General features: G+C 39.2%; 1 protein-coding gene across 2 annotated transcripts; it reads left to right on the top strand.

Moving 5' to 3' along the window:
- Positions 1-2,587: 2,587 nt before the first annotated feature.
- Positions 2,588-20,121, top strand: LOC118225025 (V-set domain-containing T-cell activation inhibitor 1-like). Of its 2 annotated transcripts, XM_035412981.1 has the most exons (8): positions 2,588-2,621; positions 3,884-3,984; positions 8,904-9,212; positions 9,339-9,632; positions 10,247-10,567; positions 15,997-16,104; positions 16,309-16,371; positions 18,970-20,121. In XM_035412981.1, the coding sequence occupies exons 2-8, from the start codon at positions 3,900-3,902 to the stop codon at positions 19,038-19,040; spliced, it is 1,251 nt and encodes a 416-aa protein (XP_035268872.1). In that variant the 5' UTR covers positions 2,588-2,621; positions 3,884-3,899; the 3' UTR covers positions 19,041-20,121. The 2 variants fall into 2 exon arrangements, with proteins under 2 accessions (XP_035268872.1, XP_035268871.1); XM_035412980.1 differs by lacking the exon at positions 2,588-2,621 and having other exon boundaries at positions 3,797-3,984.
- The last annotated feature ends 209 nt before the right edge of the window (positions 20,122-20,330 follow it).

The following is a 20,330-nucleotide window of genomic DNA, read 5'->3' as shown; positions in this document are numbered from 1 at the left end:
TGGTAGTGCATGACATTCACTCATATAATTGCCATTACAGGTTGATTTTCAAGTGTCTAACGTTATTTTTATATCAACTAACCCTTGATGAGTCCCTGTGCGAAATTTGGTGCTTGTATTACAAAGTGAATGATTCCGCCAAAATTTGCACTTAGCTGCACCACTATAAGGCTCATAACCTAAGGGTAATTTTACGGGGTCCCCTCCTTCACCACAAACGTGGCGGTAGTGTAGTTTTTAGTCACTACTGGACCGCTGGCCGACTGGAGCCACACTAATGATGTGGGCTGTTCGGACAATTACTTTTGATTATTTTTGGCTTTGCGATATCTTTTACCGTCCAGACGGGTTACACCCAAGCCCATTAGGAGGATAGATTCTCTCTGATAACATCGTTAAATGTTTACATTTTTGACAATGACCCATACTTCCAGAGAGTCAGCTCCATCTTAGGGACTCTGTACATTCTTGTATTCTTGTTTTCAGCAACAACAGGTCCATTAAGCAAATGTATTTCTATTACTGTTGGAACTAATATATCTCTTAGTCGGAATATTGTTAATATTACTAATATACCGGCTATTCCTATCACTTATTCCATCACTGTGAAACTTAAGGATTGTGAAAAGATAAGACATATGTGTGCTGGTATTCGCAACCTGATTATGTACTTCATTCTCCTCTGAAGTCTACCACTGTAGGGTACACCTGGCTGCCAGCTACATCAAAATTACTCTGCTTAATGTAAGGTTCCTTAGTAATAACTAAGTAGTAAAGAAGTTTATAAAAATGGTCAGATTAAACAAAAATTGAACTGTTTGGCCATAATGATCAGTGCTATGTATGGAGAAAAAAGGGTGAGGCTTTTAATCCAAAGAACACCATCCCAACTGTGAAGCATCATGCTGTGGGGGTGTTGCTGGAAAAGGGACTGGCGCACATCAGAAAATGGATGGCATCATGAGGAAGGAGGATTATCTAGAAATACTGAAGCAATACCCCAAGACATCCGCTAGAAAGTTCAAACTTGGTCGCAACTGGGTCTCCCAGCAGGACAATGATCCTAAGCATACTTCCAAAGTTGTAACAAAATGGCTTAAAGACAGCAAAGTGAAAGTATTGGAGTGGCCATCACAAAGCCCTGACCTAAATCCCATAGAAATTGTGTGGACTGAACTGACAAAGCACGTCCGAGCAAGGAGGCCCACAAACCTGATTGAGTTACTCCAGTTCTGTCAGGAGGAATGGGCAAAAATTCCAGCAAAGGGTTGTGAGAAGCTTGTGGAAGGCTATCCTTAGTGTTTTGAGTTAAGAAATTAAAAGACAATTCTACCAAATACTAACAAAATGTAGGTAAATGTTTGACCCACTGAAAATCTGAGTGCATAAAAGCTGAAATAAATCTGTCTCTTTGCTATTATTTTGGAATAACCTCTTATGGAAATGAAGTAGATACCCTAATTGACTTAACACAGGAAATGTATGGTAACATGAGATGTATGGAGTTGTGAAAAATTGAGTTTGAATGTCTTTAGCCTAGGTGTATGTAAACTTTTGACCTCAACTGTAATATATGCTAGTTTATAGCAGTAACCTTCAAGGTCAGTTTACTTGAAGTATGAATTACATATAACCAAAGTTATCTCAGGCAAGAACCTTTTTTTAAAGTAAAAAATACAGCCACAATGTACATAGGCTAAATGTTTTATTATTATTATTATTATTATTATTATTATTATTATTATTATTATTAATAACAATAATAATAATAATAATAATTTATTTATGTATTTATTTATTTGTTTTTGTTGCCCTTGGTTAAATCATTTGAAAAGAGCTTATACTAAAGTCTTTAGTGTATTATGCTGTTAAATATTTTAAATATTTAGCTTGGCATTTCATAAATAACATTGGCATAATTCTGCAGCGTCGGCTGGATTTAAATGGCAATGGAGGCCTCATACATTGGATTAAGGAATAGATCATTTACAAAAACTGAATTCAATCTCCAATCCCACCCAAATTTGGAATGTCTAACTTGCAAACTAGCCATGGGCTCTCCCAAATTGCAAAGCCAATTCTGTGCCACCCCTGGCACAGGTTGGATTCAAAGGAACATATTCTTAACAATAACAATTCTCTTCCATCACTCTATGACCAACCTATGGGTAACTGTAGAATATCTTTGGATATCAGCCCCCCCAACTCCCAGACCCCCTGCCCAACAAGAGACAGTTGAATCAACAAAGGGAAAATGTGTACTGTAAAACCTAAGTACTCACCCCGCCATGAGGAGATTAAATAAAATGGACTGAGACCATTGATAATGGCAGACCTACACAGAGGATACACAGATGTGTGGAGGGGCATACTTGTGCTTGTCTGAGAGTATGTGCACGTGTGAACATGCATGAGTACGCATGTGCATGTATATGTATGTGCTTGTCTGTGCAACTGGCACAAAATCAACTACACACCCTTGAAGTGGGTGGTGAATAATTACCCCCTTAGTCCAGTGTTCTGATCATGGAGGGGCGTGTTCTTAAAATAACCTGTCGGTCCAGTCCCCTTCTGCTCTGACAGGAAAGAACTCCTCAGACCTGACCTGAAACAGGACACACGTGAGTCTCTCTCTTTCTATTCTCCTCATTAGAACCGCAGATGAAACAGCTTTGCCTTTATTTGATAGAAAACCTCTCTAAATAAACACATTTACTTAACCACCAGTGTTGTACCTATTTTAAGGTCATGTAACATTACCATATAAATAGCTTGAATTAATGTGGTTATGCTAACAATTTGTTGGTTGTTGCTTTTTAATTGTTTTTGATTTATATATTTATATAAACTACCATTTTCAGGCTATTTCAGTGGTTTTTCTGAAAGATTTTGTAGATGTTTATTTGTGTTATCAGAGAGATGTGACAGTTAACTTTGCGGACACACTGTAAAACAATCTTTTTTCACTAGAATCATTGATATATTTCAATATCTATGCCATAGTTTTGTGGAGATAAAATGCAGTTCATTTTGAATGACTGAACAGATTTGATATGGAGCAAAACAAATTCAAAACAACAGGTTTTTGTATGACTGAACAGATTTGTAACAGAACAGATTTGTAGCTGAGCAAAGCATATTTGTATCAAAAGAGTTGATGAGTTGATCGGGCTTGTAACAGAACAGATTTGTCACAGAGCAGAACACATTTCTGACTAAATATTTTTAATGGATCGAACAGATTTGTGACAGAGAGAAAAACATTTATAACTAAAGACTTTTGATGTATTGAATAGATTTGCGACAGAACAAAGAAGCTTTGAAAAAGAACACATTTTTGGCAGAATTGAACAGATTTGAAACATAAACAAACCGATCAGTAAAAATACTTTGCTCTCTCTCAGGATTTTTGATATTTTATTATTTTTTTAAATGTATTTATCTTTTGTTTAACCAGGAAGTCTTGCAGAGACCTAGCCAAAGTTTCAGTCACAATCATTTCACCAATTCCATACATAAATACAAAGAGAGAAAAAAAGATTTAGAAAACCGTAAAACATGGCATCTTAACAGTTAAAAAAAATACATTACTTTTTTTATGTGGGGAATCATGGCCTTCTTGGACAAGGGACAGCTCAGCATGGACTTGGTATTGTTTTGATTTTGGAGCCAAGAGTCTACAAGCAGTCATTCCTGTCAAAGCATCTTCACATGACTAACTGTGACAGTTATGTCAGCCTAACCACAGAGATTATGGCAATGGGGAATGCTCCATACTGTCAGGAACGTAACTTGAAATGGTTTGCTTACTCAGAGATGGTACGGCATGCTGCTTCAGAAAAATGTGTGTCTAATTATCTCTAATGGCATTTCCCCTAATCAGACCCTGGAGCATTGCTATGAGGAAGAAAGCAATGGCAGCTGCTTGTGTTCTTTTCAGCACTTTGGTCTGGTTCGTGGCCATGACAAATGGAAAAATCCCAGGTAAGGACTTCCTTATTTCCCTGTTTTGGCTTTGCTTCAGTGCAGCAGGAGCTGTGCTCAATGTCAAAACAGCTAATACTTTCAAAGTTAAATCAAACCAGCAATGCTGCTTACATTCTGTAACTGGTCCTTCTGACGATGCCATTGCAAAGGTGCAACACAACATGTGATTAGCTCCTTTCATTCAGGGATTATTATATTCTAAAATGTTTTGCAGTGTTTTGTAAGTGTAAAGAGAAAGTGCAGATTCATCCAGCCATTGTTAAATGTAATGCCAGATATGAATACGCCCTGCCAGAGACACAATGATAAGGTGAATGTTTGTTTTCTCATCTCTGCTTTTCATGTATCGTTAGGTTGGGTCAAAATTACACTCTAGCTCAGTGCAGATGACATCTCTGATAAGAGGCCAACGTGAGCTGGATCTGCTTGGATTTTGTCTGATCCTAAATCAATGAGAGATGGTCAAGCTTATGTTTGGAGAGACCCCAGATTAGCGAGGTGTAGTTCTTATGGACCTCACATCAGTGTTTTTGTTTGCACTGAGCTCTGATCAGCAAGATCCAATCATGCTCATGTTTGGACTGACCCCAGGTCAGTAAGATCTGTTTGTATTTGGACAACCCCAATCAGTGAGATCCAGATATGCTTCTTTCTGGACTGATCCTAGATCAGTGAGATCTGCACACACACATACACCTTGACTGACTCCAGATTTCAGGCAGGATGTATTTATAGTTTGTGTGATCCCATCAGACAACAGTTGATTTCCATAAGTCACAACACCACAGGGTGGTACACACCCCTCCAAAAACTATCCACTGTCCAGACAGGCTTTTGACTCAATAACATTTCTTAAACATTAATTACATTACTTTATTTGTAATAGTAACTACACAGCTTGTTTGTTTTAATAATAGTTACATTTATACCTTCAACCTTCTTTTTACACTGCTGGACTTTAAATGGGTAAATGGGGTAGAATGCCTCCCCTGGAGGGTAAAAGCAGCAGAATCCTGCTGCAGTCCCACAGCTCTCTCCCCTACCTCAGGGGACTCCCGGGCGTACCTGCATAGACACCTGCAGCAGAGGAGATATCTCTTATTGATTACTGCAACCTACTCCTGTTATCCATTCCAGTCTTTAGATATGCTGTATAGACTGCTCGACCCAAGAGCAAGCCCAACTGCGCCATCTAGAGCATTCCTCCAGCACTGCCCAGCCATGTCATTTTGTAAGGCGCTTATGCTTTTGCATGTGCTACAGACTCGCAGCTTTGGCTTTGCAAACTGGTCTCATGTCCTTCACATCACAATGTACAAGCATATGCCTACCAATGTGAAGGTAATTGATTGAGGCCAAGGGCTTTTAAAAAAATGTTCGTGAGCATTTTTACTGTCAGGTGGCATATGTTTCCAAAAAATGCTCATAATTCAAAAATAAATTTGCTATTTCAGGGTGGTTGAAAATGAGGTTTTTCCTCACACCTGGCACTCATGTTGCTTGTACAGAGAAGAAGAACGGTTAAATTGTGTGTCAATTTTTGTCTCCAGAGTTCCTCTGGACAAAGCCAGAAAAAGAGAAAAAACTAGAGAAAGCAAGTCAATGTCATGCTTTTAGTATTAAATGGCTGGCATGGCTGATATCTCAACACAGTGGCAAAGGCAGTTGACATGAGACCAGGAAATATGCATACTGCCAAAATATGCATACTGCCAAAGATGCCATAGCAGTTGCTCATTAAAAATAGTGGGAACTCTGGCCCAAATTCCAATCTGCCTGTCCTTGTCTTCAGGGCATTATCCATCTATCTGATTGTACTACCCTGCAATGCAGCTGAATTGGAATAAGTGGTTGGAGGTAAAAATTTAAAAAAACTTGTGTCTACTTAAAGCAGTTTTCTAGATAATACAAATTATTCCATCTCCTGGTACATCCTTGAATGAACAGCTTGGATTCAATGAACATTTGTCTTTAAATTTGAGTTACCAAAAGCGACAAGTGTTTCTTTTTTCTTTACGGTTTGGTGAGTTCATTTTGATGAGTTAAGTACAAAATTAAGTACAAATGTTAAGTGAATCCAGGCCAAGAGTTGATCATCTGAAAAAGTTTCTCAGAGAGATGCTCCCAAAAACGTATAGCACACAAGCCACACTCCACATCTGTACTTACTCGAGAAGACTTATTGTGCATGCTGCTGTGCCACTGGACAGAAGAATAATGTCTTTTATTTATTTATTTATTTGCAATCATTACTATTACCAGTCCAACTCATGACACTGCAAACATTCATTATTCAACACCATCAATTTGAACTCATGTGTGGGCGGTGCCAGTTGGCTGTATTACACTACAATAGCGCTGGTAATGTGTGAGCAAGTTCTATTATCATATGGTATAATATAGTGTCAGCAGCTAATATTAGCATATAGCATAATATTGTGTGAGCAGGTTCTTTTATCATGCAGTATAATATTGTGTGAGAAGCTTCTATTATCATGCAGTATAATTTTGTGTGAGTAGCTTTTATTATAATATAGTATAATATTGTGTGAGCAGATTCTATTATCATACAGTATTATCATACAGTTGTGATGGTTGTGGAATTTTTAAGAGCTCAATTTAGTCCGCCGTACTTTTGTAAGTAGAAAAATAAATGCAGGCACGTCTTCGTTTCAAAATAGGTAGTTTAATGTAGCAAAGGAACTAGTGGGTCTGTTACCCAAGTACAGATAAACAAAGAACCAACAAATGACAGAGACAGTGAATACTTATACCATGTTCCTAAGGAAACAAAGGGCCAAATGGTTATCTTAAATGAATACACATCACAGGGAAGGGGGAGTGGGGAGGTAATCAGACATTGGGGGAAGAAACAAGGTGTGGGGGAGTTGGACTGAAGTAGGGGGTAGAGGATATCACACAATGGTACTGCATATCAGAGGGAGACAATTTGACTGGGCAAGGGGGTAGAGGGTGTAGCACAAAGGGTGTGATTAAAAGGTCAATTTAACTGGGTTTGGTGGTAAACAATCAATGTTATCTGCAACTGGCCCACTACAATGTGAGACACCTCAGAGGGGTAAACTGTGGCTCCCATGTTTTCCAACAATGGTGTTGTGTGAGCAGGTTTTATTATCATACAGTATAATATTATGTGAGCAGGTTCTATTATCACACAGCTGTGATTGTACTGTGTGAGCTGGTCCTATTATCATACGGTTGTAATGGTATTGTGTGAGCAGGTTCTATTGTCATACAGTATAACATTGTGTTAGCAGGTTCTATTATCATACAGCTGTGATTGTACTGTGTGAGCTGGTTCTATTATCATACGGTTGTAATGTTATTGTGTGAGCAGGTTCTATTATCATACAGCTGTGATTGTACTGTGTGAGCAGGTTCTATTATCAAACAGTTGTGATGGTATTGTGTGAGCAGGTTCTATTATCATACAGTATAATATTGTCTGAGCAGGTTCTATTATCATACAGTTGTGATGGTACTGTGTGAGCAGGTTCTATTATCATACAGTTGTCATGTTAATGTGTGAGTAGGTTCTATTATCATATAGTATAACATTGTGTGGCCATGTTCTATTATCATATAGTATAATATTGTGTGAACAGGTTCTATTATCATACAGTATAATATCGTGTGAGCAGGTTCTATTATCATACAGTATAATATTGTGTGAGCAGGTTCATTATCATACAGTTGTGATGGTATTGTGTGAGCAGGTTCTATTATCATAAAGCTGTGATGTTACTGTAGATTCTTTTATCATACAGCTGTGATGGTACTGTGTGAGCAGGTTCTATTATTATACAGTATAATATTGTGTGAGCAGGTTCTATTATCATACAGTTGTGATGGTATTGTGTGAGCAGGTTCTATTATCATACAGTATAATATTGTGTGAGCAGATTCTATTATCATACAGTTGTGATGTTACTGTGTGAGCAGGTTCTCTTATCATACAGTTGTGATGGAAATGTGTGAGCAGGTTCTATTATCATACAGTATAATATTGTGTGAGCAGGTTCTATTATCATATGGTTGTGATGGTACTGTGTGAGCAGGTTCTATTATCATTGAGTTGTGATGGGACTGTGTGAGCAGGTTCTATTATCAAACAGTTGTGATGGTATTGTGTGAGCAGGTTCTATTATCATACATTTGTTATGGGACTGTGTGAGCAGGTTCTATTATCATATGGCTGTGATGGTACTGTGTGAGCAGGTTCTATTATCATACAGTTGTGATGGTACTGTGTGAGCAGGTTCTATTATCATACAGTTGTGATGGTACTGTGTGAGCAGGTTCTATTATCATACAGTTCTGATGGTACTGTGTGAGAAGGTTATATTATCGTAAAGTTGTGGCAGTACTGGGGTCTATCTGTTCTGACAGTTTGTGCTTGATACAGTGGCTGGGGTTTGTGGCAGAAGCTTTTCATATCATGCTATATATCAACAAAAGAAGCTTGTATACTTGGAAGTACATTTCACACTGACATCTTGCTGACTCCCTCAAAAACCAAATGGGACGATGGGATGGGTTCAGGCTAATTGTGCTAATTGTTCTAATAATTTCTCCTCAGAATGGCTGGTCTAATTACAATTTAGATTTTTATTGTAATCTTAATCACCTACTCCTGTCATGCTACATGTATTGTTGTTACATTATTATCTTACTTTATTTTTTATTTATATAACTTTACCACTGTCCCACATTTGTTGGTGTTTTACTGTTAAAAAAAATGCATTTGTATTTGTTTATTTTAAATAAAATAGATACCAGGATATGGCCAGATGAGTTAAATGGCCTGAATTGTCATCTGCAAATGTAGCTGTGTTCATCTGCTAATGTGCTAGTGTTCTATTTTCTTAGTGATGAGGGTGGTTCTCTGTCTCCAGACATGCGTGTTACCTGTCTGTTCGCTGAGGACTGCTTGCTGCCCTGCACATTCAAGCCTGCAGCTGAGGAGGTTATTGGCTGGTCCAGACAGGAAGTCCTGGTGCACAGTTTCGCACAGGGCAGCAGCCAGCTGGACAAGCAGCACATGCACTACAGAGGCAGGACAGCCTTGTTCCCAGAGCAGATCAGACATGGCAATGCCTCCCTCCTACTGAGGCTGTGCAACACCCAGGACCGAGGACGGTACCACTGCCATGTCAACACCACCCTGGGAGGCCAGGAGTCCTTCGTCATCGCCAAGGTGGAGGGTGCGTCCCTCTCTGTGCTCACAGGCAGTACTTCTGTACTCAGAAGTCAAGGCACATTGAAAAAGCACTAAAGGAGCATGTCAGAGTCTGACCTCTGAACCCTGCTGTTCATTTGTGTCCTCCCAGCTCCTGTCCAGTCTCTGAACCTGGAGAAGACCCGGCTGAGCGGCTACGAGGAACTGAAGTGTTCGGCCCGGGATATCTACCCTGCCCCACATGTGTTGTGGTTCACAGTCCCCCCGGAGCCTCTGGATACCCTAAAGCCTGTCACACGAAAGATGGCCAACAAGAACGGCCTGTATTCTGTAGAGAGCAAGTTGAGGAAGCTCCAGGGGAAAGACTCAAATATTTACACATATTTCTGCACCGTCAACTCCTCCTATGATACACAGACCTGGAGGGCCTCGCTGCAGGAAAGAGGTATGAAACAAGACCATACCTGAGAAACAGGCATAAACAAACATTCTGCCACAGCAAGCGGTACAAAAGTGCACATTCTACCACAGTTAGGGATACAAACACACTTTTGAAATACACAACTAGCCATAGCATTGTCTTGGGAGTGAAGGTTTCATTCAGCAGTGTATTTTGTGCCTTGTGTGACTCTCTGGACTCTGCTGGTTTAAACTGCTGTCTGCCTGTTGCATAATTGGATCGGCCCTCTGGCACAAAGGCTATGGTGCTAAGCTGGGGGACAGTAGATTTAAGAGAAGCAGAAGTCCTGGTAGTTCCTGGATTGTAATTAGCAGCGAATGTGCAACCTCTCAAATTGGCAGAGGGAATTTAAGCAATGAGAGAATAACAATATAAATAAATAAATAAATATACATGTTCCACCTGAGTAAAAGATACAGATCTATGCAAAAGTTAACTTAATGAATGTGATTAAACACAGAATTAATTATTCTTGCCAGATTTTAAAAAAGGACTTGCATGTTTCTACAAGTCCTGCATCCAGCATAAATACAGAAAAACACTTGACAATTCAATTTTCCATACAATGTGGCATATAGAAAACCATATATTTTTAACAGAATTGAGCAGTGAGGAAGGGGGTGAGCTGATCATCCCCTGCCTGTCCCCGACGGACCTTCACAACTTTACCCTCACCTGGACCTTCACCAGAGCAGACAAGCCTGAGGACATCCTCACCTTCAACAGCCAGAGTAGTCTGACCTCCAACCAGTGGGCAGGCCAGGCCCAAGTGGACCATGACAGGGTCCTGTCAGGAGACGGATCGCTCCGCCTCCAGAACCTGCAGAATGCAGAACACACAGGGACGTACACCTGCACTTTCTCCGCCGCTCGGAGCCGCCACATGGTGTACACCTCTGTCAACATATCCGCCACGGCAGGTAACAAGGTTTCACAGGGAGATGCCTGGGGCTGACACCTTATATAGAAGCAGGATGTCCAAAGAGACAGACTGAGGACTTTGCATGTGAGGTGTGGCCCTCATTCTTTTCAGTTAAATAAACAAAGAAGTAATTCCCCCCCCCCCCCAAATACTGTGAATGAGCTTGGATAACGTTCCTTATATGTTGTTATAATGTTCATCATTCTGTATGTAAAAAAAAAAAATTAGGATTTGACAAGAGATGGAAATTAAGGCATAAACCAGGACGGGCTGTCCCGTTATTGGAAAATAATGTACGACGGGGGTGGTGATGTGGCCGAGGCAAAGCCGAGGTTGCCTAACCACCATCGAAGTACATTATTTTCCAATAACGGGACAGCCCGGAGGGGTTTATCCTACTTATACAACAGGTTACCAACAATGACTATATATGGTTACTTTAATATTTTTTGATTTTTATTGACGTAATAACCTGAAATTGAAATATTCTTCCGTGGCCGTTTGGGCATATTATTTTACCGTTGTCAAGCAAAACTCTGGTTGGTATTTCTATTTGGACCGTTGTTATGCAAAAACTCTGATTGGTAGTTCTATTTGCACCATTGTTAAGCAAAAACCTCTGGTCGTTAATTCTATGAAAACAACGATTCTATCAAGAATAAAATAGTTAATTCTTGTTTTATACCATACAATTTGCACCAATTTAGGTCATTTTTCTCTTTACATTATTTAAGAAAACTGCATGAAACCATAACTCAATCAAATTAATCTCACTAGCTCTGTCTGGCTTTTTCAAATGGTGCAGTCACGCAGTGTAGACATAGCGTTTTTCCAAGACCCTCTGAAACCAGGTTTAAATGTCAGCTAGCTTTATGATCGCCGTCACTTGTCACCTAGCCAATATTAAAATTCAGCTGGGTTTTAGGTCAAAATGGTCTCACGGCATGCTTTTTATCCCAGATAGCTAGCTAGCTAACTACTGAATTATAAACTCCTCAAAAAAATTCGGAAATGTGTGTTTGGTCAATCATAGCTCTGTTGTCACTGTATTATTAGCATTGTATGTTATATAATGGAAAGCCTGTTCATTTCCCTTTACAATGATGTCCCATTTGTAAGGATCATGCATTTGTGGGATGAGCAGCACAGCTGATTATGTGGGTGGGGTCCCAAGTGAAATGTGGCAAATTTCCCTGCCAATGTCAAACAGTGTATTCTCCTGTTGGTATTGACTCTATTGTTTTGAGTTGTTTGGGGGTTTGGATGATTGAACTCTCTATCAGTAACAAGGAACAAACAAGACATATTGGTAATTTTACGCTTTATTCATTGAACAAACAGTCAGGAGCCTCAGTAGCGGGTAAAAGAACCATACGCAGCCACAACAGCCTGGCATCTCCTCCTCATGCTGGTCACCAGCCTGGTCACGCGTTGCTGTGGGATGGCCTTGTTACTGATAGGGAGTTCAATTATCCAATCCCCCAAACAACTCAAAACAATAGAGTCAATACCAACAGGAGACTGTTTGACATTGGCAGGGCAATTTGCCACATCAGCTGTGCTGCTTATCCCACAAATGCATGATCCTTACAAATGGGACATCATTTTAAAGGGAAATGAACAGGCTTTCCAATGATATAACATACAATGCTAATAATACAGTGACAACAGAGATATGATCGACCAAACACAAATTTCCAAACTTTTTTTGAGGAGTTTATTCAAAACACTTGTTACTGTAAACGTAGCCTCACGAGCCAGTCTCTTTATTCACTCCGTTCAACAGAGCCTGGCCGATGCCTTGACGTTCTAAGCATAAGCGAAGGAGGCAACCTTCCCGAGATAGTTGTATTTTCCCAACCAATTAGAGTGCAGAGGGGCGGCGCTCCAAATGTGGTGACGATTTTGGCCAGGCGTAGTCTGAAACGTGCACCGGAAAAAAACATTACTGGAGGCAAACTTTTCCACAGACCCGCATCAGTTTGCCACTATTTGGGGAAAATTAACATAAAAAACATTAACATTAAAATGTTAACATCAGAGCACTGACCACACCATGCAGAGTCTGCAGTTCGAGGTTCGATAATAAAAGAAACAAACACAATTTATTTATCGGTGATAAATTTATTTATTTAATTTCTTTTTGGTTCAACAATTCCAGTTGCTCCTCCACTATTCATTGTAACAGGCAAACAATCAAAACCATTGCTTCTTCTGGCCATTTTTCTGGGTATTTATTTGATAGCAGACTGCATACTGTAGGCCACGCTTGAAAAATTTAACTTTTGCCAAATCCTGTCGGCAAGCAAGCGAGTACATCTACGTTCGATAACAGCGTATCCAAACACTCGCGCTGAAGCTTCTTCAATGAAGTCACGCCATGTATTTGGCAAGTCTGTGATATAATAGAATTAAAATCTTCTTCGAATTTGTCCATGATTCTGTTTTTAGTAGATAATCTGGGTTAGCTCGATAGCTTTGTCCATTTCGCTGGTTTCAGTCGAGACTTAGATTGCAGCACACACGGAACAGAGGGAGTGTCGGGGGGGGGGGGGGGGGTGAGGCACAATGAGACAGACAGTTAGGGTAGCCACCGCTGACTCCTAGCGGCAGGCGACTCCTCCCTTTTGCCCCGGAAAGTACATACGTTCATCCAGACTACTATAAGTGCAATCGATAACAAAGATACAGAAGAAAATGCGTCCCGTAGCCATGAGTTAAATACGGAATGCCTATTCTACTGTACAAATAAGGGACGATTCAGTATTTTGCAGGATGGTTGGCATAAATGAAGCCAGTAACTAGAACCGTGATTCAACGTTGCCATCAATTGTGAAACTGGACATTGAGAAGGGGAGGGGATGTAACAACAATTCAAAATCGAAAGAATTATGTTGCTGTTTTAACTGTGTTACAATGCTGGATTTTGTAGCGCATTGATTTTAGAACTGTTAAAAAGGCTGAGGTGTCCCCTTTACTGAGAATTAATGCACACCCTTGGACCGATCAGAATTGAGTATTCAGCCAAGTCGTTGTATAATTGAAAATTAATACCTGAATAATATTACTTTACATGATACCAAGACCTGTCAGGCATGGACTGGGTGTGGTGGTAGGTGTGCCCCCCACTTGGAAAAGTTCAGTAACCAAAATCAACATCACTGTAATCACAGACACCTGTGATTTTCAATCTGCTTAGCTCTGCGTCAACACATAAAATGCATTTAGTTCTCTAACTACTCCTGACTGTGACATTATGTGATGCCACTTAGTGCAAATCCCTAAAATCTGATATCAAGAAAGGACATGTGTGCTGTCTGATAACTTGGTTTCATATGGTCAACTTATGGGCAGATGAGAAATAAGGAAAAACTTAGTTTTGGGTGAAATACTTCTTTAACCCTGTAAGGATCAGATTTGATGGCCAAAATGTCACAATAGCTGAAATTAGTGTTGGCAATGCTTTACAGTCACTGTGCAAAATGCCTATCTTCAATAGAGGATAGTCTGCATTTAATTTGTCATGATTACTGGAACTACATTGCCTGTGTATAATTACCATGCTAATTGCCTGTATTCATGAATTTCTCACCATGAATCAATTCAACAGACAGAAGTAAAGTGCGCTTGCTGCCTATCTGGGAGCATTCTTTAACAGGATGCTCAAATTGACAGTGCTTAATTTTAATCTTTAAAATGCTTTAAATTGCTCCTGAAGTTTTTGTCAAGTACATTTATTTATATAAATAAGGATGCATAGTGTACCCAAGAGCAAACCGGTATTACTTCACTTCCCACAGCACCTTTCTCATATATGATCACTCCAATAGTTCATCTTTGTTCTACTGTACATTGCAGCTAATTTTGAACCCACCCAGAAATAACTCCTGTAATTCCTAGCTGTTTCATTTTAAATCTCATGTCATCATGCTTTGTCAAAACGCTTCATTGCTTCCACAAAGAATTGCAGAGAGGTCTGCGGATGATTATCTTAATCTTAAAAAACATGTTGCTGCATGTTGGTTTAAGATACTGTTCTTTCCAAAAAATAATTGTGACGATTGCCCCTAATCATAGATGTTGCTTCCTGGGTTAGTCTCCTTAATTTATATTATACTTTGAGTATTTGTGTGTGTCATTAGGGCATAATGCCTTATTTTAAGTTTTTTGTATTTTGTTATACTTCTAAACTCTCAAAGATGTATTCACATATTGCAGAGACTGTTTTTCTGCTTATTTGTACTTACATTTGTAATGAATTCAAATTACATGAGTAAGACTAGTACTTTGGGAGGGCTGCTGAGTGTTCCAGTGCATGTGGTCTTGTATCGATTCTAGACCATGCCAATGCTGACTTTGGCCCTGCAGAGAGATAAGTGATTGGTGCTAACCACACCCAGAGTGGGTGACAGTGTCTCTTCAGGCACCAGTAACCCCCAATGGTCAATTGGGCACTCACAATTTGCCTGTTGAGCTGCACTTGAACTGTCTAACTGTGACTCATGTCTGTGCAAGCCAAACTAATCAATTGCTGTGTGAAAGGAAATGGTGGTGACATCACATGCTCCACAGAAGAACACATTCTTGTCTGTGCTGCCAAAATTTGATAACAGGGGTTGCAATGAGTGTTACAATGTGAGCATTATTGGACATTTCAAATTTGATAGAACTAGAAATACCGCCTCGCGGTTGTATTCCTCCACCAAGTCCAAGTTGATGTTTGTGCAGAGTTTGAAGAAATTCCCTCAAGGCGTTCCTGAGATATCACGTTCATGAGAGAATGGGACGGACGTGACGTCACAGTGACCTTGACCTTTGCCCACCAAAATCTAATCAGTTCATCCTTGAGTCTAAGAGGATATTTGTGCTAAATTAGAAGAAATTCCCTCAAGGCGTTTCTGAGATATCGTGTTCACGAGAATGGGACGGACGGACGGGACGGACGGACAGACAACCCGAAAACATAATGCCTCGGGCCACGCATGTGCCGTCACGGAGGCATAAAAAGGGACAATTTGGACTCCACCTATATCACATAAATTTCACATCTTATTCTGTCATAAACTCAGTTAAACAATGGAGTTGGAGGTGGAAGCCTGAACATGCAGAACTACATGAAGCTGACTGAGCTGTAGTCACTTGAACAGATTGGCTAAACTACTTCTGTACTGGACATACTATCACATTTCTTAGACAAACCCGGGTCCACAATTACTTTCTTACTTGTAGACTGAGACCCCTCTTCCCATTTTCCACATCCTTATTCCCAGTTCACAGATGGAGTAATTTAAGTCATTTCTCTTCGTTTATGGTTCCATACTGATGGCTTATTGAATTCCCGCAAAAGGTCACATGGCACCAAAACAAATCAACAAATCCTGCTGGATGCACTGATAATATTTGATCTGATACATGTGTTTCCTGCAGCTGAGAAACTGCAGGGAGAGGGATCCTACTGGCTGTGGGTGATCGCTATTGTACTGGCCACATTGATTGTCCTCATCACTGTGCTGATTCTGTGCCGGAAAAAGAAAGGTAAAATTATGAAGACATTATGCAACTCATAGTCCAAATGTTGTCTTTGTGCTGCAACCAATTCACTTAATGATTGTTACATTTTGTGCAGGATATTTTAAAAAAATGTCCTCTTACCTACATGAAAAATGTTTACTTCACTGACTGACGCTCTTACGCAGAGTGCATATGTTGCATTATTAAACACTTCTCTATATTGCACAGCTGACCGATCACCAGCGAGTAAACCAGCTGAAGTAGCCACAGAGATGCAGGCAGTGCCGACAGGTGCGTGCAAAGTTTGCTTGCAATTGTACCTAAAATATATCATCTGTACATGCTGCACTGCTAATTTTGAGAGGAACTGCTTCTAAAGCATGCCCCAATGCAGTGTGCTGCATGTTCAGTATGTTGTTTTTGTCAGTGCTTCCCCCTTTTCATCCAAATGACATGTCTGAACATATCAGCACTCTTTGCCAAAACCTCCATTATTCAGCAGAGTGCAGACAAGCACATGCTCTCCACCTAAGAGCACAATGCTCATCTTATCACACGTCAACGATTCTTATCACATCACAGTTCACGAGTTGGGCTCACACAGATATGACAGTCAGAGGAAGACACTTCAGGCACAGCTTCAAGCGATATTTTACTCTCTTTTTTTAATGTTGCTTCAGTTTTGCAGGCAAATGACCAGCAGGGGTTGATAGCACGCAATCAGATGCTGTTTTCAAAGCCAACTGAAACCTTACCCTTGTCTGGGCAATGCTAGAGCCAATTATGTTACACAGCAGGCCACAGTCGGCACTGGCATGATCTGAATGTGATATCTGACTGTGGAGCCTATCCATGCACTAGTGTCACATCTTAACAGGATGAGTCACCCAGCACCCCTGTGTTTGTTGCATGACTAACACCAAAATATTGACTCACTACATGTTTAAGGTGTTTATTTTGTTTATTTATTTAGATCCCCATTAGCTACTGTATTGTAACAGTAGCTACTCTTCCTGGGGTCCCCATAAATCTTTTAACAATACTTCAATACAGAAAAATACATCAATACACATCCGTAACATTCATACTCTCAATAAGACTCACAATACATAACAATACAATACATAACAATACACAATGCATAACAACACACAATACATAACACAATCACTAAGACACACAACAACCAACAGCAACTCAAAGCCTGTCAATACATATGATAGCTCTATATAATAATTTTATCTTTTAAATAATTGAGAAAATAAATCATTTAGCAACTCATCCATTAAATCACAAATAAAAGTGGGATGGATAGCTCTCTACAACCAATTACATCTTCAAGAACAGAAAAAACAAAAAATCATATAGTGTTCTACACTATTCCTTGTGTGAACAAATACAATCTTAACTTTTTGTTAAAACGTTGTATTATTTTCTAAAATCAAAAAACTTGGTAATGAATTCCATGCCACCATTGTTCGATAATTAACTATTCTCTGTATTAAACTAGTTCTACACGGAGGCAACAGAAAACGACTCTCAGATGACTGCAGAGTAGAATAATGATAACACCAATGCTTGCACTAATCGTTTGGTTAAATAGACAGGCATGAATTTCTACAGTGTTTTATAGCAGCCATGCCACTGCTCATTTTTACCACCATTTGATCAATTTGGCTTTTCTAAGACATTTTACTATCAACAGTGATCCCTAATAACTTTGCATCTGTTACTTGTTTAATATCTATATCTCCTATAGTTAAGTGTAAAATTGGTGTGACTTTTAATGAATATTTTAAACCAAATACCATACATTTTGTGTTTGCTATATTAAGAACCAATTTATTTGCTGTTACCCATTCTTCTATTAACTTTAATTCTTCATTCAAAAGCCTACCAAGTTCTCCAGGTGTGTGTGCTGATATATTGTGGAATCATCTGCATACATCACAATGGTGGCATAATTCAAAATTAGATGTAAATCATTTGTAAAAATGGAGAACAAAAGCGGCCCTAAACAACTTCCTTGAGGCACTCCACAACTCACTGCTCTTACCTCAAAATAACTACCATTAAAATGTACAGTATATTTCCTGTTGGTGAGATAATTTTTGATCCATGCAGCAGCAGATGCTTCAAAACCATAACAGCTCAACTTATTCAATAACAATTTATGATCAAGTATGTCAAATTCTGCACTCAATTCCAACAGCACCAACAACTTTTTTCTCATCAATTTGTTTCATCCAGTCATCAGTCATCTGAGTTAACGCCGTATTTGTAGAGTGCCCCGTTTTTATATGCATGCTGATACACCGTATTCAAATCATTTTTAAAGAAATAATTTTGGATTTGCTCATATACTATTCTCTCCATAATTTTACTCAAAGCAGGTAGTAGGCTTATTGGTCGACTATTTGTACCTGAGAATGGTTCTTTACCATTCTTGGCTAGTGGAACAATCTTGGCTATTTTCCATTCTGAAGGACAAACACATTTTTCTAAACTTTAATGATGTAAGAAATAGGCAGAGCAATCCATTCTGCTACAGATTTCAATAGCTTCACATTAAGGTTATCAACACCTGAAGGTTTGTTTTCTAATGAGTGACCAAAACAAAATATATGTGTACTGTATATTTAGAGAGGAATATTGCAGGACCAACACCGAACATATGTGTACTGTGTAGTTAGAGTGTAATTTCTAATGACGTGTGAAGGACACAGCATGCACTCAGCATTTTCAGCACGTTAACTCAGCAATGATCATGGCACCTTGACATCTGTGTCTGTCTGAATGAAAGCAGATTATTTTTGTATAATTCTTCATGCTTCATTCTCTTTTCGTCTCTCTGAATCTAGCTTTCTTTTTCTCCTCTTCTCTCCACAGATGAAAAAGAAAATGTATTCCAGTCAGAAAATAGTAATCTAACTAAAGATCAAACTGATGAAAGCAGTTAACTCATTTGACTTGAGTGGGGCAGTCACGGATATCACTTCCTTTCATTTTGATGAAGTCTTGTGCATTGGACAGGAATAACTGTTTCTGGGGGTGGAAGTGTGAACTGTGAAGAGACAGCTGCGGAAGAAGTCAGAGGAAGCTTCCATACAGCTTATTTACAGGGGAAATCCACTTCAGCGCCCCGCCTGACTCTGTCTCACATTGCCCCACCCCACGCTGACCTGACCCCAAGAATCTGTTTAAGTAGAAACTGGAAAAGGAAATGGCCTACTGGCATCTTGGCCTTCGTTTTTATGTAAACCTCAAAGCTGCAGGTGCATCAGCTTGTCCAAATTGTCCTTGCTCATGTCTAATCGGTATCACACAGCTTAAAAACATCTTAATGAAGATTGTTAGGATTTATATTTTTCTGTTATTTTTCTGCATTTACATGAAATTAAAGCTATTTTACTTTGAGATTGCTTGTGCTGAGGCATGTAATACTGATACTGATACAATAACATTGCTGATTTTTTTAATAAGGTGCTTTCTACAAATAAATTCCACATTAATTTATTTTTTTACCAATAAATGTATTGCAAGATAGGTTTTTCAACATTTGTGTGTCAGAGAGAGAGAGAGAGAGAGAGAGAGACTTTGACTTTTAAAAAACCCTTTATTTAACATAACTTTAAACGAAGGGCATTAGAAATAAAAAATAAAGGAACACCTTATATCCCACCCAACTGAGCTACCCTCAAGCAACACCAACCCCCATACCACCTTCAACATAACCAGAATATTAAAAAAGCAAAAATAAATAAATAAATAAATAACCAAATAAACAAACCAAAGAATATAGAAAAAGTAACAATCTTTGCTGAACACATAGTTACTAATTCTCCTTCCCACACTTCGCAGAGCACTCCATTTATAGTTCATTTGTCTTTAAATCAGATTGTCATTCATTTTGTAAAAGGCAAACTCCAGTTTCAGCCAAGCAATAATCAGTACTCTAAAGATGTTAACACAGTCCTGAGTCACTTGTTGTTGCATCATCCCTTTGTGGCTCTTAAAAATGGCCAGTTTTGCCTGACCATAAATAAAATTAATCAGTGCACATTGTTGTCGGTTTTTCCTGGAGTACCTTACTCCATTACACAAAGACCGCCTTGGAAAAATGAAACCTTAACTGTGTAGTCCAATCCTCCAGAACCTTGAACACAGTGCTTAGCCTGGAACACTCTGTAAACAGATGGAAACAGCTTCCTATTGCCCAGCAGAAAGGGCATCTTTTGTCCACTGTATTG

The sequence above is a fragment of the Anguilla anguilla genome, chromosome 4 (genome assembly GCF_013347855.1).
Source record: "Anguilla anguilla isolate fAngAng1 chromosome 4, fAngAng1.pri, whole genome shotgun sequence".
NCBI lineage: Eukaryota > Metazoa > Chordata > Actinopteri > Anguilliformes > Anguillidae > Anguilla > Anguilla anguilla.
Note: the sequence above shows the minus strand (reverse complement) of the source record. Positions and strands in the feature narration are given on the sequence as shown.